Here is a 27,957-nt window from a genome sequence, read left to right on the forward strand (position 1 = left end):
AATATTTAAACTGACAATCAACTGCAACTTCCGGGCCGAGAAGTATATCTTAGCTCCGCCCCCCTCGGCCTTGATCTCTCTTCCATCAGTTTAATTTCTACGGACAGAATCCTGCCACCCGGAAGTTTCCCCATTGATGATGTTGGCAATTACAGCGTTGCTGTAGAGTTGCTCGTCCATTGCATTGCGCCTCTGTCTAGCGTTCAGTGAACTGAGTGACCTAGGATGTGAGACTGTCTGAATTCCCCATTCGGCTCCTTCAACATGAAGAAGAGAAGCGCGTGAGGCGAGGCAGTGATTTCATCAGGATGCTCAGGCTGTTCGCGGCGCTGATGATTGTTGGGCTTCTGCTCGCCTGCTTCACTACCTGGCTGTTTGACAGCTATGACACCGCCTGGCACCCGAAGCGCAGTTTACACCAGTCCAAGAAGATCGCCCCACCGTTTCCCAGCGGGCAGCGGGACAATATATTTTGGTTTGTGCAGGTAAGCACTAAGCAGTGAACGAGAGAGGCCATGATAACGTGTCACACTGTCATTAGGCTGTCAATGAGCTGATCGATTGGGGGATGGCTTTTATTTTGTGCTCTGCCATAATAATGTATTCCTCGTTCAGTTAAGAGGATTATTGTGCGTAAAATTGAAGTATGAAAAGGTCGGAATATTCTAGCATGACATCGAAAGCGAATAGTAGTATTTGAATACTCAGTAAATTATTGCATAGTTATGATCAAGACTATGTTATTTGGTTTATAGATGTTACAAAAATGAAATGAACAATTATTTGTAAAGGACACATATCGCACAATTCCAGTGCAATCAATACTTTGATGTAGTATACTGATTTAATATTAATATGTAACTTTTCTATTGTTATAAGACATTTTGGGTAGGCCTACAACTTTGGTCTTAAGATTTTCCTCTAATGAAAATTTAGAGGATAATAATATCTGGTCCAAATTAGTATTTGGGATGTGCTGGAGTAGTCTTTACAGAGTGCTCAACTCTTGCATTGTCAATACAAGATCTTGACCAAAAATTGATGCACCTCTTGATGGAAAGATGGTTCTTTCATAATTTGAGCCTGATGAATCTTGACATTGTCATCCTGGAATTATTCAGTGGAATATGACCATGATGTGTCTTCCTACATTGTTGTTTAAGAAATGAAAAGCTACACACTCCATCAATTAGGGTTAGAAGAACTGTTGCCAAACACATAACATGCTAGAAACATAATAATCACTGCAATAATGATCCAATCATAGACTCTTCAAGTCCCCCTGTAGTCAATAATTACTTCCCTTAAAACTCATCTTTGATCACCAAAATGACACATTTAAAGGATTTTTCCTTGATTTTTTTGTTTGTCCGAGCAGTGTATAATTTTACATTTTATACATTCAGTATTATTGTAATAGAATTACACAATTTCAGTAAAAAACATGTTAATGCTGGGACACAACTTACGCAAAAGGCATTTTATAATATGTCATTTATTTTAGAGTAAATTTGATATATATTTCTTTAGCATAACTGTATTCCTCTGTTAACAAACGGTTAGAGCTACAATTTTAGTTTGTGTCTTTCACATACAGTGCTATGCATAAGTTTAGACACCCATGCTAAAGTTGCCTAAAAAGAGGAATAAAAAATCATCTTTTGGAAATGTATCTTAATGCCTTAATTTAAAAAATGAGGAAAACTCCAACCTTTAAGGACACCAATTTTCTTTGTGAATGAATAATGTATCGTAAAAAAATAAATGTTCTTCCTTAAAATACAGGGTGCATAAGTCTGGACACCCCTATGTTAAATTCCCATAGAGGCCGGCAGATTTTTATTTTTAAAGGCCAGTTATTTCATGGATCCAGGATACTATGCATCCTGATAAAGTTCCCCTGGCCTTTGGAATTAAAATATCCCCACATCATCACACACCCTTCACCATACCTGGAGATTGGCATGGGGTACTTTCCATAAGATCATATCTCAATGCAAATTAAACCAGCTTTTAGGCTAACTGAAATTAAACCATGTCAATCTCCAGGTATGGTGGAGGGTGTGTGATGATGTGGGGATATTTTAATTCCAGAGGCCAAGGGAACTTTATCAGGATGCAGAGTATCCTGGATTCATGAAATAACTGGCCTTTAAAAATAAAAATCTGCCTGCCTCTATGGGAATTTAACATAGGGGTGTCCAAACTTATGCACTCTGTATTTTAAGGAAGAACATTTATTTTTTTACGATACATTATTCATTCACAAAGAAAATTGGTGTCCTTAAAGGTTGGAGTTTTCCTCATTTTTTAAATTAAGGGATTAAGATAAATTTCCAAAAGATGATTTTTTATTCCTCTTTTTAGGCAACTTTAGCATGGGTGTCTAAACTTATGCATAGCACTGTATAAATCACTTGGGTGTCCTTTTGGCCCGTTGTACTTTGTCATACAAAAGAGTATAGGTCATAATTGTTTCTTCAAAGATGAGTAAGATTTGACTCTTGGAATAATAACTTTTATAAGAATAATTTAATAAAGTCAAATAGAAGGCTTAATTACTGTGTGTCCTTCACACTCCATACTCTAACTGTATTTTGACGAAACTATATTTTAAAACATTTCTTTTGAGTGTAGACTTTGTTAATGGTCACATCAATTTTTGTAATTTTTTTGTGTCATAAAATAGTATATTTATTTATATGAGAGAAAGAGAAAGAGAGAGACCATTTGGCATTTTTTATCTACTATATGTATGACATCCTGGAAACCAAAAGCATGACACTCTGATGTGTACAGTGTGGATAAAGCCCTTATGTTATAGTTTGGTAAAACATGAAACCTTCAGCTGTGTACTAACTCACACATAAGCGATGGCTCCTCTAATATGCCAGTGACACTTGTTCTATAAATAGGCAAGTTTTATGTGTGAGATTTCCAACACTCACTCTTAACTACACACAAGCCTCCATGAAACTCATTATGAAGTGATTTCCAACCCTGCTGGTCTCTCTGTGCAGGTGTCCGACATCCATATCAGTCGTTTCCACGATCCGAGGCGCATTCCTGACTTCGAGAGGTTCTGTAGTGAAACTATTGATGTGATAAAACCTGATCTTGTGCTGGCCACAGGTGAGCTAAAATATGTTGTTTATACATAGAATTAGATTTTATATTCAACATAAAACGCATAAACACGCATGTGTCTTTTACTTTGACTATTTAACAGGGGACTTAACAGATGCAAAGACTGAGAGTAAAATGGGCTCTCTTCAACATGAAGTGGAGTGGCAGGCCTACCACAACGTCCTTAAAAGATCACGAGTGCTGGAACGCACAAAATGGATTGATATTCGGGGAAACCATGGTGATTTATTTTTTATGATTTATGATTAAGTTGTGAAAATATCGATTGTTAACGAACAGGTTAACACTCCAACCTGATCTATGACCCACCAACGTAACTATTTTACAAGGCAGCGATTTTGTATGAATTTGTATGGTTCATTACACATCATACGGTTTTTAGAAGTAAAGTAAGCATGAAAGTCTACCCCTAAACACAACCCTCACTGGGGTGTGTAAGCAGATCATACAAAAAATTAAACAATTCGAATTAGCTACCAATTTGACAAAATGTAAAATACTTACGAATTGATATGAGATTGTGTTGAATACTCTGCCTGTCTGCCATAGGTCAGTAAAACTGATAGTTCTGCCCCAAAATCACAGCTGGAGCCACAGCAACAAAGGCCTTGTCCACACTAATTGTCCTCCACGATTGAAAACGCATCTTTTTCTCTCCGTTTTGGCTTTCTGTCCACACTTAGGGTCAGTTACACGACACTGATTTCAACAAAAAATGGTTAACTTATTATGCAACAACGGCATTTTGGCGGCCTGAAAACGTAAGCTTTTGAAACCGGGTTTCAAAGTGCATGTTTTTGAAAACGGTACCGTTATCGTCTCCATGTAAACTATAAAAACGCGAATTTGTGAGTACGGTGACATCATGCACATGCAAATTACGTGTTCAATATATAGGCGTGTAGTGTTTCTTAACAAACTGACATCGCCAACTACTGGCCTGGCAGCAGAATACAGCGTATGTAGTCATTTTCGCGGACCGTAAATGGCATGGCCATTTTGAGTGCGACCTGAACTGTGAGTGGTGGGATATTTTGTTAATAAAATGATCGTGCCAGAAGAAAAGCGTGATAACTTTATTATGTTTTATGCATGCACAGTAAGGTGATTTAAGTGTTTTCAGATGTTTCAGTGTGGATGTGACACTTTTGGAAAACGCTTGTGTGGATGGAGAGCATTTTGAAATGAAAACGCCTTTTTCAAACGTATCCAGATTAAAGGGATAGTTCACCCAAAAAATGTTGTCATCATTTACTCACCCTCATGTTGTTCCAAACCTATGAGTTTATGTCTTCTGTTGAACCCATTTATTATTATTTTTCTACTATGGAAGTCAATGGGTGCCATCAACTGTCTGGTTACCAACATTCTTTAAAATATCTTGTTTTGTGTTCAGCAGGACAAAGAAATTCATACAGGTTTGGAACAACTTGAGGGTTAGAAATTAATTAATTTTTTATTTTTGGGTGAACTATCCCTTTAAGATAGACGTAGCCGAATGGAGCTTACATACAGTTGCATATTTCAGTGGGATAGGAAAAATATTTTAACATTGCAAAAATGACCCACTTTATCTTTGTTTTCTGTTGTCAGTTGTGTCCAGATTTCATCGTAGACGTGTCTGAAGGTTTGGGTGGGAGATCTAAATAAAGATCAGAATTAAGTTTCCTCTTCGCACGTCACTGTTGGTCAGGGACAATAATTGTAAATCTTTGTCCCAGTGTCTGCTGGCAATAAAACAATTAAAGCAAAGACAGCTGGACACTATTATGTCGCACTAATGACTTGAAATGAAGCCCAGCTCTATTAAACAGGATATTGCCTGCTTGTTGTGACACAAGAACAAACTTCATTGGATTAATGACAACTTTGCCATCATGAGGCTGCTTATCATCTTATCATTACTCGAGTTTCCTATCTTGATTTAAAGGGATAGTTTAGCCAAAAATGAAAATTGTCATCATTCAGACAGCCTTTTTTTTTTTTTGCGTATATATATTAATATTTTGGGTTCACTTTTGTTAGTTTTTATCATTTTTTTAATATGTTTTTTTATTATCAGATATTATATTTTAGCTTTATTTCAATTATTGAAAATTATTTTTGGGGGGTTTATAGGTTTAGTTTTAATTAACAATAACAACAATGTTACTCAGCTACTCTTCAAACACATATGATATTTTATTTGTGTCTGTCATACACAAAAGGAGATATTTAGATGAATGTTCATGCTGCACTTTTCCATAAAACTGAAAAAATATATATACGATAAAATACGATAAAGAAGCCATTTGATTACTTTGCGTGAGAAACCGACTGAAATTTAAGTCATTATACTGTAAGAATTATATTTCGCCATAGTTCTACTGACATATATCTCTTTAAGCCTCTTTTTTACAACCGACCAGATGTGACACAGAAAATGCTATGCGGCACAGCAGAATCACAGCCAATCAAAATACATGTTTAATTAACAGTTAATGGTTCATCTAGTATAAGTATATAAATATTACAGTACAAAAATGGCATCAGCTTTAGTGGAGGCTAATGAACATCTCTTATGAACTCGCATAGCTCACATATAATTTTTCCCCTATTCCCATTATCCCATTTCCCCACAGGTCCTGTAACTAGTGTCACATTACGAAAGCTGCCAGACATGTAATAAGAGCTCCATTATCGGTTATTTTGTCCCCACTCTTCTTCCATTTCCAGGAAATCTTGACTAATATTCTCTTCTTGTCTCCTCAGATGCCTTTAATATTATTTCTCTGGAGAGCGTGAACAATTATTACAGGTCTGTACAAATATGACAGATGCAGAACATAATGGCTATAAAGCTACACGAAGGTTCAGATATTAAAGTCGACATAAAAAATCCCTTTACTTTTTTAATGCACGTCTATTAGTCATGTGAAATGACTCAGACCAGTTATACAAGATTTACACTGACCATTTTATTATATTCTTTCCTGAATACTTAGGAAGTACTCTGCCAATCAGAAAGTTGGATCCTTCCACTACATACACAGAACCCCCTTTGGGAACTACTCGTTTATTTGTGCCGATGCCACTCTGACCCCTGGACCCAAACGGCCATATAACTTCTATGGGATTATCAATCAAGTAGGAGATGTGTTCATTTCAGCTTTGTTTATGTAAATGTGGAGCTGCACGATTAATCGTTAAAAGTTTGCGATCTCGATTCAAACACCCATGCGATCTTATTCCTAAATGACAGCGATTCGGCTATGTCTATTAAACATTTGACAAGTACGAACAGCGAGCATCTGCCTTTGAGCCATAGAGAGCAGTTGTCATGTATTAGTATGAAACCGCTTCACAAACAGTCTTTTTAACCACACAGTATCATTATTTATGTTACGAATATTCATATTATCACAGAATTACTGGGATAAAATTTTACAGTTCTGATATAAAGACTGATGTCTATGGAAGTGATCAAAATAGAGCATCACTTTTTGAAAGTAACATGGCGCTTCAACGACTGTATCAATTACATTGTTACGCCAGTAGGTGGCGACAAGTGACTGTTAAAAATATATTAGTCATTGAATCATTCATTCAAGAGGTTCGTTCAAAAATGCGGAATCATTGAATCATTCGCACCGTTTTTTAATTAATTGATTAAACATTTTAAATAGATTGCAGTAATTAACATTAAACTCTAGTACATTACAGTATTTTGTACAGATGTCTGCTCAGAATCGTGATCTCAGGTTGAAGCAAAAAAAATCGTGATTCGCAATTTATCCAGAATCTTGCAGCTCTATGTAAACGTGATGACAACTTTCTCTTTGGACTGAAATATGAATGTTCCCCATAGACTCAGATGGACACGTTGGCGACCTTTAGAGAGGAGAGCTTGAGCAGTAACAAGTCCATCTGGTTTGGACATTATACCACATCTACTGTCATCTCCCCCTTCCCAGGAATCCGAGAGCTCATGAGGTTTGGAGAAATCTCTGTCGATCACAATCGATAACTTAGCCATTACCCCCCCCCCCCCCCCCCCCCCCACACACACACTGATATATGGCACAAATATATATATATTATGTTGCAGTATGCTTATAAATAGCAAAAACATTTGAGAGATGTATTTTTTTTAATATGTTTTGGGTATTTTTGCTTAGCCAAAAACTTTGACTAAACAGCATAAGCTTGTCAAATATGATTACAGTTTACAGTAAACGTTTTAATATATATTAAAGCTGCAGTCCATAAGCAGTTCTGTTTATTAACCGCTAGAGTGTCAAAAGTTACAGAGTGCAGCTTTAAATGTAATTTATTCCTGTGATGGTAAAGCTGAATTTTCAGCGGCCACAGTCTTGGCAGGGCATTATTGTGTACACAGTAAATGCAAGCAAATGGGTTGCAGGGTAATTGCAGCCTATAAGTCCATCATTTCAGTGCAAACACATCGCATTCTGTTAAACCTTGGAATATCATCCGTTGTGTTTTTTACAGTACAGCCGTAGCGTATTTGTGTGGGCACCTACACACACTAGGAGGCTTCATGCCAGTACTGCACAGTCGACATCAAGGAGGCACGATGGAGTTAGAGCTGGGAGACTGGATGGAGAACCGCAGGTAAGTTCACAAAGAACGAGGCCCACACTCAAGGGAATGCCACACGATGTAAATATAGCTGACTGTGTGAACAAGTACAAGAACAACAGCTGATATGTGAGGAAGATATTATGTTGTGCCCTAACTATATATATATATATATATATATATATAAAGGAGTCACATGCAGTTCTCCCTTGCTTCAGGTACAGGATATTGGCTTTCGACCATGACCTGCTTAGTTTCTCTGATTTGACGTTTGAGGACTGGCCAGCTGTGCTGATCACCAATCCCAAAGACGCACAGTACCTTCACCCAGGAGTGGAGCCTCTGGGTCGTATCCGCAGTTCCACGCACATCAGGTGTCTCTGTGTGTGTCCTCTTGAACCTTCAAGAACCTTCACCAAATGTTGATTAGAGCTGCACGATAAAATGAGAATCACAATTTTTTTGTTTCAAATAGAGATCACCATTCTCCCATGTTTAATGTTAAATGTTAAAAGGTTAGTTCACCCCAAAATTACAATTTTGTCATTAATTGCTCTCATGTTGTTTCAAACCCGTAAGTCTTTTGTTCATCTTCAGAACACAAATGAAGATATTTTTGATGAAATCTTAGAGCTTTCTGGCCCTCCATAGGCCGCTACGCAACTGCCACTTTGACTCTTCAAAAAGGTCATAAAGAGATCGTAAAAGTAATCCATATAAATCGAGCGGTTTAGTCCAATGATCGCTTTATATGATGAACAGATTGAATTTAGGCTTTTATTCACATAGAAACATTCATCAATCAATGAGGTTCATGTTAAGCAGAACATTTGAGCTTCTGTTTATGTTTGATGATCAATGTTCATATGTGAATAAAAGCCTACAGTAAATATGTTCATCATATAAAGCAATTGATTATCTTCAAAAAATTTGACCAAACCGATCAATTCATATGGATTAGTTTTACAATCTCTTTATGAACCTTTTGAAGCGTCAAAGTGTTAGTTGCGTAACTGGAAGGACTGAAATCTCTCAGATTTCATCAAAAAGATCTTCATTTCCTGAACGAAAGGCTTACAATATGGGTTTGGAACGACATGTGGGTGAGTAAATGATGACAGATTTTTCATTTTTGGGTGAACTATTCCTTTAATTGCTGCAGTTAATTTAAAATGTTTTATGAATCTGAATGAATTATTTTAAAAAATTGAAGTTTGAATGAATGATTCAATGACTCACTCTTAAAGACTTCACTTGTTTAATTTCTGGATGAATAAGCGTTTTTTAAAGCTGCAGTCCGTCGTTTTTCCTCTTTGTCGCCATCTCTGTTCGAAATCTGCAATTGCAGTTATTCGCGGAATTATTAACTGTGCGTGGGTAGTAAATCGGCATGAAACAGCGCGGATGAACACAATGTATTGAGGAGAACATGTCGCTGCCGCGTCGCTGTGGATACTGTACTGTCATCAGCAATGTCAGAGTATACTTTTTGAAAGTGTATAACCAACATTAGAATTTTCATCGGTAAATGTCATCTGAACAGTAAGTAACATTCACTTTTGTTCTGACCAAATTCGGGGGGTGGGGGGAAGCATTGCAGTTGGCTAGGCTATATCATGCTGATTAAATCTAACGATTGCTTATATCACGTCAAAACGTGAAAAATATATTTTGTTCTCAAATTATTAATGTTAACTACATCATTATTGCGTGACTACATTTAATGTGTATTAGGGCTACCTGTAGTTCAGTTTTCATTTCTGTGCAGTATAAATTCTAATTGTCATACCAACAAATTAATGTTCCTTATAACTGTTCCTCTTTGAAATAAAAAAACACACACGTATGTGTAATCAAATGCTTATTTAAAACTGTAATATAATCAAATTTTATTCACATACATTTCGAACCCCTTTTAAAACACGGAGTTCACGCCACCTTTCAAAAGCCCTGTCGATGTTTATCCTTGTTTTAGCTTGGGCTCGGTTGCAGTCTCTTTTTTTCTGTAGCCACTCTGAAGTCCGAAGTCTTTTGGGTTTTACAACTGGTGAATCTCCAGTTGTCACTGGTGATTGTCGCTTTAAACTTTAGGGATCTGCCATACCAAGTGCTAAGCTAAATCTCCACCATCATCCACACACGCTATATAGCCGACTAGCCGGGACTCATTCTCTCTGTGTACAGAAGTGACGTAATGACGCAAAGACATGCTCGAAATTCCCGCGGAAATCCACCAGTACCACTGGAATTAAAATCATTATTACAAGCTTACCGTTTTGAATCGAGGTAAGGCAAGCAGATCGTTTTGAACACTGGCTGGTTAAGTTTTTTATCAAAAATGTCTTTTTTGATATTTTTAAACACAAAAAAGTGCCGGACTGCAGCTTTAACTAATCTTGTGAATTAATGATTTAATAACAAATATGTTTTTAAACAGTCACTTGTCGCCACCTACTGGCATAACGATGTCATTGATTCAATTGCTATTTGAATCGCCAAGTTACTTTCAAGTTACTTACTTTTGAATGTTCCAGTAAGATTTGGTCAAAGGTTTATTAGACACGGGCGAATTGTTGTCATTATGAGATTGTGTATGTGTTCGAATCGAGATTACGATCTTTTAACGATTAATCGTGCAGCTCTAAACTTATGAAGCATTATTGTCTCTCATCTAAACCTCACACTGTCTTGTCCCGTCATACTAAGAATGCCACATTTTGAAGATGCACTTATTGTTGCTGAATGTGCCGTGTGTCGTGTTCTGTAGGGTCCTGGCTTTTTCTGAATCTCTGATCACAGCTGTGTATGTGAGTGTGGATGGAGTTTCACTGGGAAAAGCGGTCAGCGCTGGGGGTCCTTTATATGTGATGCTCTGGGATCCAACACTCTACGCTACTGGACTGCACACTATCAGAGTAAAAGTGGAGGTAGGTAATGATTAAGTAATCAATCCTAAGTATAAAACTTTAGGGTGTAACCATTCCCTTAAACCACACGACTTGAGGAAAGATGTGTTGTTATTTTTCTTAACAACTGGACAATCAAATTCAAAGTCTGGTTGATGATAAATTGAGCAAAAATTCCCATAGACTTTATAAGGGAGGAATATCTGGAGACAGAATATCATACAGATCGACTTAAGCAACCACTTAGAAAACAGAATAGCAACATGCTTAAAACCACACAGAAAACCTTAGCAACTGCATAGTAACACCCTGGCAACCACCCAGAACATCATAGCAACCTCAAAACAACATGCTTAAACTACTCAGAACCTTCACATAGTAACGCTCTGGTAACCACCCAAAATATCCCAAGCAACTGCATAGAAACATGGTTAAACAACTCAGAACTTTAACAATTGCATAGCAATGCCCTGGCAACCACCCAAAATATCCCAAGCAACTGCATAGCAACATGGTTAAACAACTCAGAACTTTAACAATGGCATAGCAATGCCCTGGCAACCACCCAAAATATCCCAAGCAACTGCAAAGCAATATGCTTAAACCATTCCAACCTTAGCATCCACATAGCAATGCCCTGGCAACAACCCTGAACACCCCAGCATTTGCAAAGCAACATGCTTAAACCACTTAAAACCTTAGCAACGCCATGGCAACCACCCAAAATATCCCAGCAACTGCAAAGCCATATGCTTAAACCATTCCAACCTTAGCAACCACATGGTAGTACCTGGGCAACAACCCTGAACACCCCAGCAACTGCAAAGCAACATGCTTAAATCACTTAAAACCTTAGCAACCGTATATAAATGCCCTGGCAACCAACAAGAACACCCTAGCAACCTAAAGCAACATGCTTAAACCACTCAGAACCTAAGCAACCATATAGCAACGCCCTGGCAACCAACAAGAACACCCTAGCAACTGCGAATAAAGGTTTATAATAATAATAAGCCGATACGTTCTAAAATAATGGCTGCCTTAAAAAACTCACGCTGGGGGGTCAACTAGAATGTTTAAAACTTGCGTGTGAAAGGGTTAAATGTGGAACTGCTGGTATTTTAAGAGAATGGCCCAGTGTGAGCTTTTCTCACCTCTTCTCTGTCTCCCTGTTCCAGGACTCGGCAGGTCGCTCAAAAGTGCGAGAGCAGCACTTCACCCTGGAGGAGGACCTCACCCCCAGCTTTGGCTTCATGCAGTCCTTCATCCTCCTCACAGACCATTACATACTGGTAGGAAAATGCAACAAAGTCATGGTGTGGTGCTGAAAAATGAATCCCACCATACACAAATGAGTGTTTATTTCACTCAAAGCTTTATTTTATTTTTTTGCTTTTTGTTTATTTCGATTAAAGCCTTAAACGTATCATAATTCACATTTGTTGATTAATATTAAATGTATCTCTTGTGTTCCCACAGGCACGGATTGGCTTTGTGGCAATAGTATTACTAAACCTTGGTGGACTTGTACTCTTCAGATTTATGCCTGTATCTTCAACAAGAGGTATTTCAGTTGCTTTAACGTATAACAAATCTTCTGTCCTGTCTTCATAGTGCCAAAGCAAAATTGACATTTCACACTATAAACTCTTCTAATTTATCAGGGCTGTCTTCGCAAGCGTGGATCTCCCTGCATCTTGTCAGTAAGAGCAACGTGTTCTTCTACTCTCTGCTGCTGTTCAACCTGTGTACAGCATTAGGTAAGTCATTGCCTGGCACCACTTTTACAGTTTTGCACATTGATGGAACATAATGATTTAAACTACCACTGTAGAAGGCCTGTGATCATTATTATACAGAAAGAGAGAAGTATTTTTTTCCTTTCAACCATTCAGAAGAGAATGAATTATAAATAATGGCATAATTGTTATATTATAGATAACTGCCTCTTAGTTTTATAAAAGCCTATAACTAACCCTTTACCTGATTAATTAATTTAATGAACTACAAATAAAAATAATAAAAATTGTGAAAGTGCCAATTACAACATTACATTCATGTCAACTTCTGTTTCAACAAAATATTCATATATAAAAAATGTTTTAAGAGGTTGAGCATTGTAAGCTACTACAGATATAGTTTCTTCAACATAATCTTTATTGATTTTAGAAAAAAAAAAAATACTAAAGAAAAAAAAATATCAGGTTCCATACCTTGAAAAAATGGACACTTCCTGTAACCATTGTTTAAAATTAGGGCTCAATCAAAATCAATAGAACTGTACATTTAAATTAGATAAATTCAATTAAAATCTATACTGGTCATTTTTGACCCAAAACATAACATTACTAATAAGGTGTAATTTTTTTAAGCAGTTCACAAAAATGAAAATCCTGTCATAATTTACTCATCCTTCTTTGTGTTATTCTAAATTTGTATAAATTGTAAATGGACTGCATTTATATAGCGCTTTAACAGACCCATGGTCACCATACTGCCTCACATTCACCCATTCATACACCGACGGCGGTGTATAAGTATTTAATCTGTGGAACACAACATTAAATATTGTTTTTATGAAAAAGTGTTTGTTTTTTGCCTATACAATGAAAAGTCATTGGGGTCCAAAACACCTTCAAGCCCCATTCACTTCATTGTATGGACAAAAAAAAAAAAAAACACACACACAAATGTGTATATCTTCAAAATATCTTGTGTTCCACAGAAGACAGTTAGTCACAGAGGTTTAACAGCTATGAGGATGAATACAGGAAGACAGCATTTTCATTTTGGGGCAGACTATTCTTTTAAGCAGTCAGATGGGTTTTTCAAGTGTCACTTTTGTGAATTCTGAAGAAAGCTCACTTGACACTTTAAAGGAAGTGACATGAAATGAGTAATCATGCTAAATGTAATTATGTAGCCCTACTTGGGTTTGCTAAAGAGTTCAAATTCAAGACGTGTCAGGATGAACTCAGTTGCAACATTTCTGTGAAGAAGGAACGTTGTGCTTTGTCTGCTGGTTTTTCAGGTCCATGGTTCATTGGGGAAGTCATAGATGGACACAATGGAGTCTGCTTTGCTTTTGGCGTGTTTGTGGATGGGCATTTCCTTGAAGGAAGTCTGACATATGTCGTGGGAGTCATGCAGGTAATTCAGGGTTTAGGGTTGGGAACCAAGAGAACCGGTTCTTCTCTGAAATTACCGGAACCGTCCAAAATTAGAAATAGAATAGGACTGTATAATAAATATATGGAAAAAAAAACTGCTACTTCAATGTGATGCCTGCATTTTCTATGTGTCTCTGTGAGAATGAACAGCAGTTTCATCTACTGTACATACTCAAGTTTGTTTTCAGCGTCTGCTGTCTCACTATACGAGGACATAAAAACATAAACTTATGTTTACATAAACATAACTAGCTTTTCACCATTTTATTTGATCAAATGAATGAGGCTTTGCTGTATTGTGAATACAATCACAGCTGAAGGGCATTGTTAAACACAACGCAAAGTACCTTATTGCTTTTAAAAAAAGGTTACCACAAAATACAAATATGGAAGCCTTTTTGGCAAATATGGAAGATTAATAAAAAGCCAGCTTGTCTATGAAAAAACCCCACCTTGAACTACAGTATAAAGGAATGCATAATTTAAAACCAAAGGGCAAGTTGTGTTTAACAAACTTGACAGGAAAAAAAAAATATGTACAAAATGTTATAAATATACTGTACATATACACACATAGTTGAATATATATATATATATATATATATATATATATATATTCATGTTCTATATATTTATATTCAACCAAATATATTAATATGTTGCTCTTTTTGAAGCAAAATCCTTAAAGGTGCATAGCGCAATATTCTGAGTTTTTGCAGAACTATGCCACCTCTGGCGGCAAGCGAAACTGCAGCCAGAGATGTGCACGCACTAGACAAAAGTTTTCTTTTTTTTATCTTACGTGGAGTTTGCGTTGGTGTTTGAAATGAACTACAAGCAGGTCTCCGTTACAATCCATCTTCTACGGAGAATCCCGGCGAATACACAATCCTGCCAGACATAGCTATGTGAGCGTGCCGTGAACGCGCATGACGTCACGCCTAGTCTAAAATTCCGGCCCGAATCCCTCTTATTTATTTTACTTTACAGGATTATAGAGACTATCTCAGTGATCAGAGAAGGGCTCATTCAGCCCATCAGGCAATTGTTTAAAGGGGTCATGACATGTTTTTTTTTATTTTTTTATTATGTTCCCTTAGGTGCAATTATAGTATTACTATAGTAGTTTTTTTTACAAAAAACTTTTAAAATGTAGTGATTTATGACCTTTTCCCACCCTGTTTCTCATCCTCTGATTCAAACAGTCTGTTTTGGGGGTGTTTCCCCTTTAAGAGTTCAGTGTTAACGCCCACTGTTATGATTGGCTAACGTCAGTGCCTATGCATTAATTATTAACGCCCCCAGCCAGAACATTTGCGGATTCAGCGTATTTAAAAAGTAGTTTAAAGTTTTAAATACATTACTTACAGTTTGCGTCGTCGTTGTTGAGCCCAGAATAGTCGGCACGGACTTATCTTTGAGCAACAGTTTTCTGGCAAAGCCAGCATCATTTTGGGATTTGTTCTCAAAACAGTCATCCTTCAAATGGACTGGGACGTCCGCAAAAAAATAAAGTGCATCCATTTTTCCCTGACGACTGGATCTTTCGCAGCGTATTCAAAGATGTTGTTTGTCCACAGCCAGGAACAGCACATCTGCAGCATCGTAATTTCCCTGTACACAGACCCACTCGCTGTCCGTCGACTGAACACCTGTGAGGCGCGCGGCTTAAAGGTGCCATGTGTAATTGTCTGGCAGAAAAAAATCAAGTCATACTCCACATTCCATACCAGATGGGGGCAGTATACCTCACATATCAAAATATGTGATGTAGGATATGGTATTTTATAAATCACACACTATAAATATGATAAAGAAGCAGAAACAGATAGTTGCAGTAAAATAAGATATTTTAATAAGTTGAAGAAACAATAATGATTTGTGACACACACACACTCGATTTGCGCATCGCCATCATGTGTGTATTACAGGTAACGTTATTACATTGCTTCCTGATATCACGTGCGCAAACACAAATAACCTATATTTATATATATATATATACTACAGGGCCGTTGAATGCTTGTATCTGATAACCGTGAAGCTCTTGTAATTATTACTTTACCCAACCTCTCCATGTCGAGTGATGCAGTAAACATCAGACAGCGCACGTGAACCGATCATCTCTACTATAGTAAAAAAAAACACGAACACTGTTGAAAGTTACAGGAGGCTACAAAAGACCTGTTCGCGCCACAAGTTGTTCTCCGTCCTTAGCGACCGAGTCATTGAATGTGAAACAGCGGCTGCTGTCGTCAGCGAGCAGCACTCTTCAGACAACGAGGGCGCGCGCGCGCCGCGCTGATACCTCCGTTTCAGTTTCTCGAACCCGCGCAGTGCGGCGGTCAGAACACGGAGACCATTCTGCCCCTACCTATCCGTGCGAAAGCATGGGGAGCGATCCCGGGCGTGTCAGAATGGGTGCTGAACGTTGTAAAACAGGGCTATGCGCTACAGTTCGCTCGCTGTCCCCCGCGCTTTCGAGCCCGGACCGTGACGAGCGGTCCTTTTCTTATCTGATTTGATTTGTGCTTCTCTTGCCAAAGGCTTCAGCCATCCTTCCGCTCGCTTCCCTGAATTGAAATGAAGTAGTGGGCTGTACTTTCCACACGATTGACATCAGGTTCAAGTACGCCCACAAGCCGTGCGAGTTATTCGTGTATTGCAGGTTGGCTGGTGGTTATGTGCCCCGCATACCGCCTCCCATGGGCGAAACTGGTATTACGACACCTGTCGGGCCGTGGCTAGTAATGCTAATGCTAATTAAGGTTGATATCTCTGCAGCACTATAACTTGACATTTTTTTAATGACATCATTGCCCTTATTTCTTCTCATTCTTTTGATGCGTGTAGCTCATTTTTTGGATATTTTTACCTAAATTTTTACACATGGCACCTTTAAAGGGATCAAGGCAAATTTGGTTTCTCATGTCATGACCCCTTTAAGCATGTATGGGTTAGCAAACGGTATTTTTAACATGAAAAGTTGCTTAATGCACCTTTAAATTCCATCCTTCAACCCGAAAAATAGTCCCTGATAATGACAGTAAACGGCAAGAGAATGTTCCTAGATGTAATGCCTCATCTAATAGACCTCAAATAAAAATATATTTCCACACACATGCATATGCTTAAAGGGTTAGTTCACCAAAAAATGAAAATGTCATTAATTACTCATCCGAACCCGTAAGACTTTCGTTCATCTTCGGAACACAAATGAAGATATTTTTGATGAAATCAGAGAGCTTTCTGTCCCTTCATTGAAAGCTACGCAACTACCACTTTGACGCTTTAATAAGTTCATAAAGAGATCGTAAAAATAATCTTTTAAAAAGACAAGATCACTTTAAATGATGAACAGATTTGATTTAGGCTTTTATTCCCATATAAAAATTGATCAGAGAACAAAAACGGAAACTCAACCGAACCTCTTGCAGAAGCTCAAACGTCCTGCGTAACACGAGAATGAACCTCATTGGTTCTCGCACGTCAAGCGAACATGCTTGAGCTTCTGTTTACCACAAATGATGTGTGAGTTGATGAATCTTTATGTGAATGAAAGCCTAAATTCAATGTTCATCATATAAAGCGATCGTGTCTCTTCAGAAAATTTGGACTAAACCGCTCAATTCATATGGATTAGTTTTACGATCTCTTTATGAACTTTTTGAAGCGTCAAAGTGGTAGTTGCGTAACTGTCGATGGAGGGACAGAAAGCTCTCAGATTTCATCAAAAAGATCTTCAATTGTGTTTTGAAGATGAACGAAAGTCTTACAGGTTTGGAGCGCCATGAGGGCCAGTAAATGATGACAGAATTACTATAAAAATTTTGGGTAAGCTAACCCTTCAACTCTCAGCATGAGAAAACGTTTGTTTTCCTAACTCCAACCAGAAACTTTCTTACAATTCCCAACCCTAACTATACCGTGTGAGTCACAACATGCCGTCTGTCATCCACAGGTGCTTTTCTTCAATATGCCTCTCACTTATTACCTCTGCTGGAGTCTTCACCACAGGTGTCGTGGCACCAACTTCCGCTCACAAATCTGCCGGCCGGGCTGCCGCTGGAGGACTCTGGCCATGCACTTCGGCATGCTGGTCATCATGATCTGGCAAGCCTATTCTTGCTACTTCCTGCTGGAGACCTACGGGCCACTGGCCTTCTTCCTGTCTCCCGTACGTACCTGGGCCTTTCTCATGGGCCTGCTGTTGGTGTACAGAGCATGGTGGGGAACTCCTCCTCGTTTCTCCGGCGGCAGCAAGACCAACCGGCCATTGTGACGCTGACAGTTGAAGAGGGGCCTTCACCTGTATCATTGTGACCGACATTGTTTCGTGCCAAGCTCTTCCCTCCTTTCACCGCTGTCTTCACGGTCATCAAATTGCCAATCATTCCCATTACATGTTAGGATAGAGAAAATAGCCTTTAGTTAATACACAAATCCGTTGTGTCATAATTAAGGGTGTCACGATTTCGATTTTAAATCGAAATCGATCGAAATTAAGTCACAATCTCGATCATCGAATAAAAAAATGGAATCGTCGATGCTGCCACGCCCCCATGTTACGTTCGGTCGGCTTGTCAAGCGGAAAAAAACACGCGTGCTGAAATGCTGCGAGTCAACCTCCTCTGTGGGCCGCACACACCGGACGAGAAGCGCCGCGTCTTTGACAACTCGAGGTATCGCACACACCTGACGAGAAGCGGCGCGTCTTTGACAACTCGAGGTATCGCACACCGGACGAGAAGCGGCGCGTCTTTGACAACTCGAGGTATCGCACACCGGACGAGAAGCGGCGCGTCTTTGACAACTCGAGGTATCGCACACCGGACGCTCTGTGGCGCGGCAGGATTAATTTAACAAAGGTCCTGAGCCGTTGCTGGGCGCCGTAGACAGACGCCGAATGGCGCCGCCGGTGTGTGTGTGTGTGTGTGTGTGTGTGTGTGTGTGTAGTACACTCAGACAATAAAGTGTTACAATTTTAAAGACCTGGCTCTGCGTGACGCTTAGATTTATCTGTTAAACTGTTTGTTTGTTTGTTTTTTTGTGAACTTGAATGTCATCTGTGAAGAAGACTGCAGTTACAAAAGAGAAACTAGATCGCAGGTTATTTTGCTTAAGTTTTCAATTGACTGAAGATATAAGTTAGCCTATTGTTACATTATGTTCTTAATAAATGTTTTAAATTTGACAATGTAGTGTGGTACATTGCGAACAAAGGTCAGATATTATGCATACAAGTCTGGTCTAAAAATGGCATAGCAACCTGTGCTTTAAAAAAAAAAAAAGTAAAAACCGAGAATCGAATCGAACTGTGACCTTAGAATCGAAAATGTAATCGAATCGAGGATTTGGAGAATCGTGACACCCCTAGTCATAATCACACATGGATGATGGAGCCGTTTAAAACCTTTGACATAGTTTTCATAGCCAGTTTCCCACCATTGTGAACCCAAGCGGGTTGAAGTCCTAACAGATGTGTGTGGTTAAGCATACCTATTACTTTGATAATCTGCACATTATGTTCTTGTCAAATTATGTTTGTTTTTATGTGTGAGGAGCAATGAAGAAAGGAACAAGACTGCCTGATATTCTGCACGAAACTGCCAGTACACAGAGTTTTTAAAGCATATATCACACTGTAAAGAGGGGAAGATACCTCTTTCTCAATTTTCTTACACCTGTACAAAATAATATGTAACGGTTAATTTATGTGACGAAGCTGGCCATAATCGTAAATCGTTTCGGACAGAATCATACACCACTCCACCAATGAAGATAATTTCAAAAGAAGCCGAAGCATCAAGCTTTGCATGTCACCAAAGCAGCAAACAGATCGGAACCGTGAATGTGAGCATAACGGGACACTGTTCAGCCAATCAGAACTATACTAACCAGCATTATCCCCACTTATTACATGGATACTTACCAAAATACACACATTTTATTATGCTAGGAAAAACTGTACCGTCACACGAGGGACATGAAATTGCCTGGAATAATGTTAAATTGTATAGTTCAGTGGTCATTATACAAACATATTTGACATAGAATGCCAACATTGACCAGAAGTTGTCAGAATTATAGGGTTAATTCACCCAAAAATTTTAATTCTATCTATTACTTCCCTTTATATTGTTCCAAACCTGAGACCTTTGTTCATCTTCGAAACACAAATAACAAATACGTAACGCACAAGAGCAAACCTCATTGGTTCTCACTTTGAGCTTCCGTTGTCCAGATTTGATCTACGTTGATCGATGTTTATATGTGAATACCAGCCTAAATTACATCTGTTCATATAAAGCGATGGTGATTCATATGGATTTCTTTTAAAACGTCCTTTTTGAACCTTTTAAAACATGAAGGTTTTTGTGGAATGGCCTTTGAATGGAGGGACAGAAATCTTTCAGTAATCATTACAAATATCTTCATTTGTGTTTCAATGATAAACAAAAGTCTTGTGGGTTTGGAGCGACATGAGGGTGAGGAATTGATGACAGAATTTACATTTCGGAGTAAATTAACCCTTCAGAGCCGTGTAATAAGTTTTGGTATGGAACTCAAAGTAAGCCTCTTCACTGCCAAAATATAATCCACCATCTGCAGTGGAAGATCTTGATTTTTATCTACAATTCACACAAACCTATTAAACATTCATATTCCAAAAATGACTGTTCGCTCAAAAAGAAGAAACCACTATATTTATATAGATGAGCATGAATGTAGAATATTTTCGTACAATGCACAATGGTTCGTAGTCACAGTTAATAATTAATATACTAATGGCCACTTAATAATACACATCTAAACACATGCCAGACATTTTGGCCCTGCTAAAGGACACGTGCCAATGTAGTATATAGAATAAAACACTGAACAATCAAATGTGCACAATTCTGTTACATGTTTATTAGAGAAATGTTGTTAAGCAGCTCTTTTAAAGTTGGTTTTGCACAGTAGCAAAGTTGACCACACAAACAACCTAAGGACAATGGCCATTTTTGTTGTCATTGAGGTTTTTGCCCCATAATCCACTTGACAGGTGACAGAAAGAGCTGTGACGAGAGTTTCTGGTGGATTCACTGTTTTGTCAGGTCACTCAAGGTCTCTGTTCTCTCTCAGGAAAGTAAAGACTTGAACAATAGGCTGCTCTAGTTTGTCTTTCAATGACCTGAATGTTATTTTGAAAGAGTTTTGTTGCAGTTTTAAGGCACATTATAGTGAGAATGAACATTTTTAGAAGATTCCACATTTACTCAGTACATGTAAATCTAGATTTGTGGTGAACCAATAGGATTTGAATGTCTGATGATGAAAATATCTGCTTATATGTGATTTGGTTTTAATTACTGTATTGAATTTTCTTATTTTAATGTATGCATCCACATTGATATCGTAATGTATATTCCTTCCAGTTGTTCTGCACTGTTTTTATGGGCATTCTTGGTTTCTATGATCATGTGATTTTTGTAGTTTCACTGATGTTGGAAAGTACTGTTCACAAATATACAAAAAACTAATATTTTCAGTGAAAGATTAATACATATTTACTTCTTACTCAGAATTTACTTTTCAAAATTGGTCACCGCAAAACATGTCCTCATAAATAGATTCTTTATTCAGATTTACAGCTGACATGGTTGTTTTGTATTTATGTCACATTTCTACACCTCTGAATCATCTTGCATTGGAATTGATTTATCCGGCTGTATTCATGTACTGTACAACAAAGTAAAGGGGTTTCATATTGTGATTTTCATATTTTGTGGCGTCTTTTTCGTGTAAAGGCATCAAAGAGTTTGTAATCTTGATTGTCTTAAAAATATATATATTTAATACAATTAATGTACTTGTAAAAGATAAAGCTAATCAAATAGAACCATTTTCAAACTAGCCACCATCTTGATATCTGGCACATATACTGTTAAAAAGTTTGTGGTCAGTAAGAATTAAAAAAATAATAATACTTTTACTCAGCAAGGATGCATTCAATTGATCGAAAGTAACAGTAAACAGTCATCCAAAACAATCCTGAATTTTTTTTTATCACAGTTTCCACATTAATATTAAGAGGCACAACTGTTTTCCACATTCAAAATAATAAATATTTCTTGAGCACCAAATCATATTACAATTATTTGTGAAGACTGGAGTAATGATACTGAAAATTCAGCTTTGTCATCACAAAAATAAATTACATTTTAAAATATATAAAAACAGAAAATTGTAATAATATTTCACAATATTGCTGTTTTTACTGCATTTTTGATCAAATGAATGCAGCCTTGGTGAGACTGAGACATTCTGTTACATTATTTTTATGAACAAATTATATACATTTTCACTGGCAAACCTCAAGGAGTCTTTTAATCAAAAACATGTATGTTCAACTTTTGATATGTTACTGAAAACGCACATTAAAATTTGTTTAAAATGGACATTTAGCACAAGGCCAATTTTAATTTAAATTAATTTGATTTTAAACTTGTCATTTATCTAATGTCTTCATCTATAGTGACTTCCAGCCCACTTAAAGGGACATCCCCACTGAAGCAACATCAAATGTCTTTTCAATCGAGTGCCAGATTCATAACAACTACACCGCAAAACTCCCACAAGGCCTCCAGATGCAGATGTTTGTGTCAGTCTGAAATTTTGACAACTTGTTTACCTACGTTGCCTCCGGTCATCATGGAGCAGAACGCTTCTGAAAAATGCAAGCATTAATATAATACACAAGGACGGAATATGTATGCAGAGTACACTTCAACACATGAGAAATGAATGACAATAACACACACTCACCTCCCATGTTTTCTATACCAGTTACAACAGTTTCCAACACCTGTAAAATGAAAAGGAGGAATATGGTGTAAAAAAGGTTTGCTGTGTGTTTTCATGACTGTGGTAGATTTACCTTTATCTGGCTCATCTTCACCCAGTGACCGAGCTGCATAAGACCTTCTTCATGTTTCTCCAAGTAGTTCAATACAACAAATCTCTCCCTGTTAACATATAGTGTGTACAAGTTGGGAATATAAAAATGATATGGCTGTCAAAAACTAAAACAGACATTTCTGTGATTAATGTTTCTGTATAATGTGTTAAAGGGGTGGTTGATTATGATTTCACTGTTTGAGCATAAACAACACCTGCAAAGTTACAACGCTCAAAGTTCAAAGCAAAGGTAGATATTTGCATTTAAAGGTGCATAGCGCAACATTCTGAGTTTTTGCAGAACTATGCCACCTCTGGCGGCAAGCGAAACTGCAGCCAGAGATGTGCACGCTCATGGTTGGACCACACGCACACGCACACTTGCATGAGCACGAGCTGTTCATAACTGTTCATAACCAAAGGAGCATCAGCCGCAAATCTTTTGTTTACAATCATAATGTCTTCAGGGGTAATAAAGTTATAAATCCCGTGTGAGCCCTAGAGCAGACCGGAGATCTCTCCATTTGTTGAAAGCCTTCCCTATGTTTACTCTCGTCTTATTCCGACGCCTGTCTGAGTCCAATTTGGCCCTTTTGGTTTCACTAGACAAAAGTTTTCGTGGAGTTTGCGTTGGTGTTTGAAATGAACTACAAGCAGGTCTCCGTTACAATCCATCTTCTACGGAGAATCCCGGCGAATACACAATCCTGCCAGACATAGCTATGTGAGCGTGCCGTGAACGCGTATGACGTCACGCCCAGTCTAAAATTCGGCCCGAATCCCTCTTATTTATTTTACTTTACAGGATTATAGAGACAATCTCAGTGATCAGAGAAGGGCTCATTCAGCCCATCAGGCAATTGTTTAAGCATGTATGGGTTAGAAAACGGGTATTTTTTAACATGAAAAGTTGCTTAATGCACCTTTAAAGAAATCATTTTTTAAGGACTACAACAAACGGCTGGTAGGGACTACACGACATTCCTTACGGTTAGTGACATCACGAACCCTAAATTTACATAAACCCCGCTCCCGGGAATGCGATTTCTAGATTTCATGACTGAATATACTAATCAATGACTAGAAGATAACTACACATAAGCTACCTAAATTCATCAACTAACCATTCAGAAATGTCCTGTTGGATTCTACATGTTGTCACTTCTTCTTGAGTCTCTCCATCATTGTCTGACTCCGGTTTGAACATAAAAGGCTAACAGTTTTTGAAATTCTGAGTGCATGTCTGTGTGAGGTAATCGAAGCTGCTAAAGACAAGAGCTGTTGTAGCTCCGGCCCCTGTGCTGGGGAGTAGTATGAAGCTGCAGACTCGGAGCCTGCTGCATCTACAGTCCCGCATTCTCAGACCCCTCGTTTTTCGAGACAGCGCGCCGCCACCTATCAAATTGGATCGGATAAACACGCGAAGAATAGTATCGTCAATTTTATTCAATGATTTATTTTTTTAATCAAACTACTTTATAGCTCATCGATACACCAACATATGAACAGTCTATTTAATATTTGTAATGATAGTGAGTAACGAAATGTAATAAATGCTGCAGTGATTTTCACTGCCCATTCTGTGGGTTATATTCTCGATATATTTCAAAACGACAAAGTTGTCCAAAGTTCAGAAACATGTTAAGGGACACTTCAACAGAGCAGTGCAACATGAAGGTAACATTAGCAAACATCTTTTTTTTTGCTTTTTGAAAGATCATAAGACTGTGTGTGACAGTGCAATTGTATGCTGTTGTATTCCAGTGTACACCATCGATGCGGTCGCCCCTGCCGAATTTTTTTTTTTTGGTACATGCATTAAGCAGGTAACGCAAATATTTATTTGGATAACTTTAAATAAAAAGAGACAGTAATCTTGCATTCCAATGTTTTCAATGGCATTTGGATAAGGGTGTTATACGATCTTCCGGACAGCAGGAGGCGCTGTCTCGGAAAACGAGGGGTCTGAGAATGCGGGACTCTGGGTGCGGGACTGTAGATGCAGCAGGCTCCGAGTCTGCAGCTTGATAATGTTGGTGCTGGGAGTCGAAGCTCATTAGCATTTAAAGGGACAGACACAAAAACTGGGCATTTTTGCTCACCCTAAAAAAGTGACAAGTTTAACATGCTATAAAAATATGTGTGGGGTATTTTGAGCTAAAACTTCACATACACACTCTGGGAACATCAAAGACTTATTTTACATCTATGAAAAGGGCCTTATACCACCCCTTTAAAAATAACTCAACCATGGCTACGGTTAACTCAAAACTCGCGCAGCCCAATTTTTGTCCGTGCGAATGGTCTTATTGCGCTTCAACGGACAAACACATAAAATTGTCAAAATGCCCGTTTTTGTCGAGTATCTTTGTAAGCACAGTCTTAAATGAGTTACAAAAGTTTTAAAGGGACGTAAAGAGTTGGAGAAAATCAGATTTGTGTCAGATCTGAGTCATGTGCATCAGGTCTTAAAGTGACAGCAGCCTAAAATACCTGCTGTCATTAATGTTAATCAAAGGACAAAAGAACAAGAGAAAATCATTCACTGCTCTTGATTGGATCACTTTTGTAGAAATAGTCTATATTCGATACAGTGAAGACTTATTTTACATTTGATTACTTTATTAATTTTCTGTACTTTTTCTTACCTGAATATTACGGTTAGACCTACCAGAAAATCTTAAAGCAGTGTTTATTACATTTGTATCTTTATTCTATTGTATTCATTTGTGGCATCACTTGTATTTGTTCTTATTTTCTTACAGACTGTTTCCTTGTCTAATGTTTGAACTTTATATTAGTTAGGCTAATAGTTTTTGTTGTGATATAAAAATTGTAACTGAGAATTGTGAAATTTCACAGATATGTAAATTTTTGGTCTCATTATTATTATTTATAAAAATACAATAAATCACAATTAATTACAGAAATGCTTGATTAATTTTTTTTTTTTGTAATAGATTGACAGCACTAGAAAAATTCATACATCAAATTCATATAACGAAAACCAAATGTCCTACTAGTTTCTCTCTAATACCTTGTAATGTTGTTGCGACGCAAAGCATCTTGGGTATGCTCACTTAGAGGAGGTGGGTAAGGTACATCCTTATTGTACTGTGAGATTTGGCCGCACAGGATCACATGACCACCTGGATTCATCTACACAGCAGGAGAATTGCACTTTAACACAAAAACGACCCTCTGAAATTGACCCCCCAAAAAAAACAGTTGTAAGAAGGCAGCACACACTGTGAGGACTGTACCTGTGATATAACAGCATCGCTGATGGGACCGCCTACATTGTCAAAGTATACATCAATGCCTCTGGGGCACTGCTCTCTCAGCGCTGAGCTGATATCTCCATTTCTGTAGTTTATCCCTGCTGTAAAGCCCAGCTCCGTTACCAAGGTCTGGCATTTCTGGTCGGAACCGCAAATGCCCACGACTCTCTCACAACCATCCAATCTGCCAATCTTAAACAACAGAGGGGAGGATTAAAATAACATGGCAAGGACAGAGCAAAACTGATTTAAGTTAAGAAAGTATTATGCATGAAGCACTCTATATAATACCAAATGAGGTCCGTTTACATGACACCGCTTTCAACTATACACGGAAAACTTTTTATGCGTTAACGGTGTTTTGAGGGCCTGAAAATGCAAACTTGAAAATGGCTTTCAAAGTGCAAGTAAAAAATTTTTTTTCAAACGATACGTTATCGTCTCCAAAGCAAATTTGTGAAAACGGTGACATAATGCCTATTACGTGTTCAGTCTATAGGTGTGTAGTGTTACTTTACAAATTGACATTGCCAACTACTGGCCTGGCAGCAGAATACGGAGTTTTTATTTGTTTCATGGATCCTCATAACGGGGATCGTTTTGACAATGTCTGTATGCAAAAATCCTATTTCATAATAACTAAAATCTTTATGTTTTAGTGGAGAACAGGCCAGTTTCGTACATACAGTCACACGTTACCTGTCCAGCAACTGACCCACAAGCTCCAGCTGCTCCACTGATGACCATTGTCTGGTGAGTTCCTGCAGTCACATGACCCTTCTCTCTCACACCCAACAGAGCAGTGAGGCCAGGCATGCCTACCGCTCCGAGAACATACGACAGGTGTCCATCTACCATCTCTGGGTCAACCTGCAAGAACGAGTACACCACACACCATAAAGCCTCATATCCACATACATCAGAGAAGTCTATTTGATAAACATTACACCTTTTGTAAAAGGCTGCCATCCATCACATCGTAGGTTTGCCAATGCCAGTTGAAGGAGGTGACGATATTGCCCACAGATAATGCCTTGTTCTTGCTGGCCTCGACTACACCAACTCCACCTCCATCCACACACTCATCTAATCTCCATGGCAACAGGTAGTCCGCTCCAGTATCATCGTTCATGCGACAGCGCTGAATTGAGTTTGGTGTTATATTGTTTCAAAAATAAGTGAATAAGTTAATGCTTGATGATGATAATAAATTCATTCAGGCTGATATTTGTTGTGAATAGTGTATATATATATACACACAAACAAAATAGACAAGTATGTACAGGTCAGGTGTGCACACACACAGAATAGAATACAATTAACAGGGAATGGAATGAAGAGGTAGGGTTTACTTCATAAAAACTCACATAAAAGATAATAAGAAGAAAGAATGAAGTAATGAAGGAAGGTAATCTCACCATGTAAGGGTCAACTGAAAGAAAGAGTGTCCGAACTAACACTTGTCCTTCTTTCAACTCGGGGGATTTCAAAATCTCTTCTACACGGAAATTATCTGGAACCGGATGACCATTTTTTCCTGATCATACAGAGAAAACCAATGAACTGGAGACCCTTGCAGCACAGTAAGGTATCCTGATTAACGTTAGTGGATTATGTTATTGTTAATAATGTGTGAACTAAGCAAAATCATCAACATGGTTTACCTAGTCGGGAGCGCAACACAACTCTTTTTACATTTAACATTTTCCTTATTTGTTATTTTATTACTCAAGGTTTTGTACGACTTATAATGCAACTCTCAAAATCTTGCTCGCAACGACTGCATTTCTTCCTGATATAATCACATGACACCAAGGCGCTCGTTGATTGGCTGCAAGATAGTTAAAGGACTGGTCGCATGTGCTGTAATGATGGAAAATCAGACTCACGAATCGGTTCTTTCGAACAGTTCGTTTTAAAGAACCGGTT

The 27,957-nt window shown here is 38.1% G+C and overlaps 2 protein-coding genes across 4 annotated transcripts; one reads left to right on the forward strand and one right to left on the reverse strand.

The window, feature by feature from the left end:
• The first annotated feature begins 23 nt into the window (after positions 1-23).
• Positions 24-21,562, forward strand: tmem62 (transmembrane protein 62). Of its 2 annotated transcripts, XR_013799931.1 has the most exons (15): positions 24-485; positions 3,021-3,132; positions 3,230-3,367; positions 5,899-5,944; positions 6,132-6,273; positions 6,995-7,119; positions 7,639-7,761; positions 7,947-8,102; positions 10,496-10,655; positions 11,813-11,926; positions 12,114-12,198; positions 12,299-12,394; positions 13,666-13,784; positions 17,766-18,255; positions 19,182-21,562. XR_013799931.1 is itself a non-coding variant. In XM_079632288.1 (14 exons), exons 1-14 carry the CDS (start codon positions 309-311, stop codon positions 18,084-18,086), a joined length of 1,914 nt encoding a protein of 637 aa, XP_079488414.1. In that variant the 5' UTR covers positions 38-308; the 3' UTR covers positions 18,087-19,082. The 2 variants fall into 2 exon arrangements, 1 of the variants encoding a protein (XP_079488414.1); XM_079632288.1 differs by lacking the exon at positions 19,182-21,562 and having other exon boundaries at positions 38-485; positions 17,766-19,082.
• ptgr2 (prostaglandin reductase 2) lies at positions 21,432-27,850 on the reverse strand. 2 transcript variants are annotated; one of them, XM_079632289.1, is made up of 9 exons: positions 27,693-27,850; positions 27,447-27,565; positions 26,978-27,169; positions 26,728-26,898; positions 26,011-26,220; positions 25,785-25,906; positions 22,728-22,815; positions 22,616-22,655; positions 21,432-22,517 (listed from the first exon to the last, which is right to left on the reverse strand). In XM_079632289.1, the coding sequence occupies exons 1-9, from the start codon at positions 27,730-27,732 to the stop codon at positions 22,453-22,455; spliced, it is 1,047 nt and encodes a 348-aa protein (XP_079488415.1). In that variant the 5' UTR covers positions 27,733-27,850; the 3' UTR covers positions 21,432-22,452. The 2 variants fall into 2 exon arrangements, with proteins under 2 accessions (XP_079488415.1, XP_079488416.1); XM_079632290.1 differs by having other exon boundaries at positions 21,432-22,514; positions 27,693-27,828.
• Between the last annotated feature and the right edge of the window lie 107 nt (positions 27,851-27,957).

This window comes from Phoxinus phoxinus (genome assembly GCF_949152265.1).
Source record: "Phoxinus phoxinus genome assembly, chromosome: 13".
In the NCBI taxonomy this organism is placed as follows: domain Eukaryota; kingdom Metazoa; phylum Chordata; class Actinopteri; order Cypriniformes; family Leuciscidae; genus Phoxinus; species Phoxinus phoxinus.

What these genes read in the sequence shown, in the direction of transcription:
- tmem62 (XM_079632288.1), top strand. Translation starts at nt 309, where the DNA reads ATGCTCAGGCTGTTCGCGGCGCTGATGATTGTTGGGCTTCTGCTCGCC. An exon ending in ATATATTTTGGTTTGTGCAG is followed by an intron (nt 486 to 3,020) that starts GTAAGCACTAAG and finishes CTCTCTGTGCAG; the next exon opens with GTGTCCGACATCCATATCAG. An exon ending in GGAATCCGAGAGCTCATGAG is followed by an intron (nt 7,120 to 7,638) that starts GTTTGGAGAAAT and finishes TGTTTTTTACAG; the next exon opens with TACAGCCGTAGCGTATTTGT.
- ptgr2 (XM_079632289.1), bottom strand. Translation starts at nt 27,732, where the DNA reads ATGTTAAATGTAAAAAGAGTTGTGTTGCGCTCCCGACTAG. An exon ending in TGTGTTGCGCTCCCGACTAG is followed by an intron (nt 27,566 to 27,692) that starts GTAAACCATGTT and finishes CTGTATGATCAG; the next exon opens with GAAAAAATGGTCATCCGGTT. An exon ending in ATGGCAGCCTTTTACAAAAG is followed by an intron (nt 26,899 to 26,977) that starts GTGTAATGTTTA and finishes TCGTTCTTGCAG; the next exon opens with GTTGACCCAGAGATGGTAGA.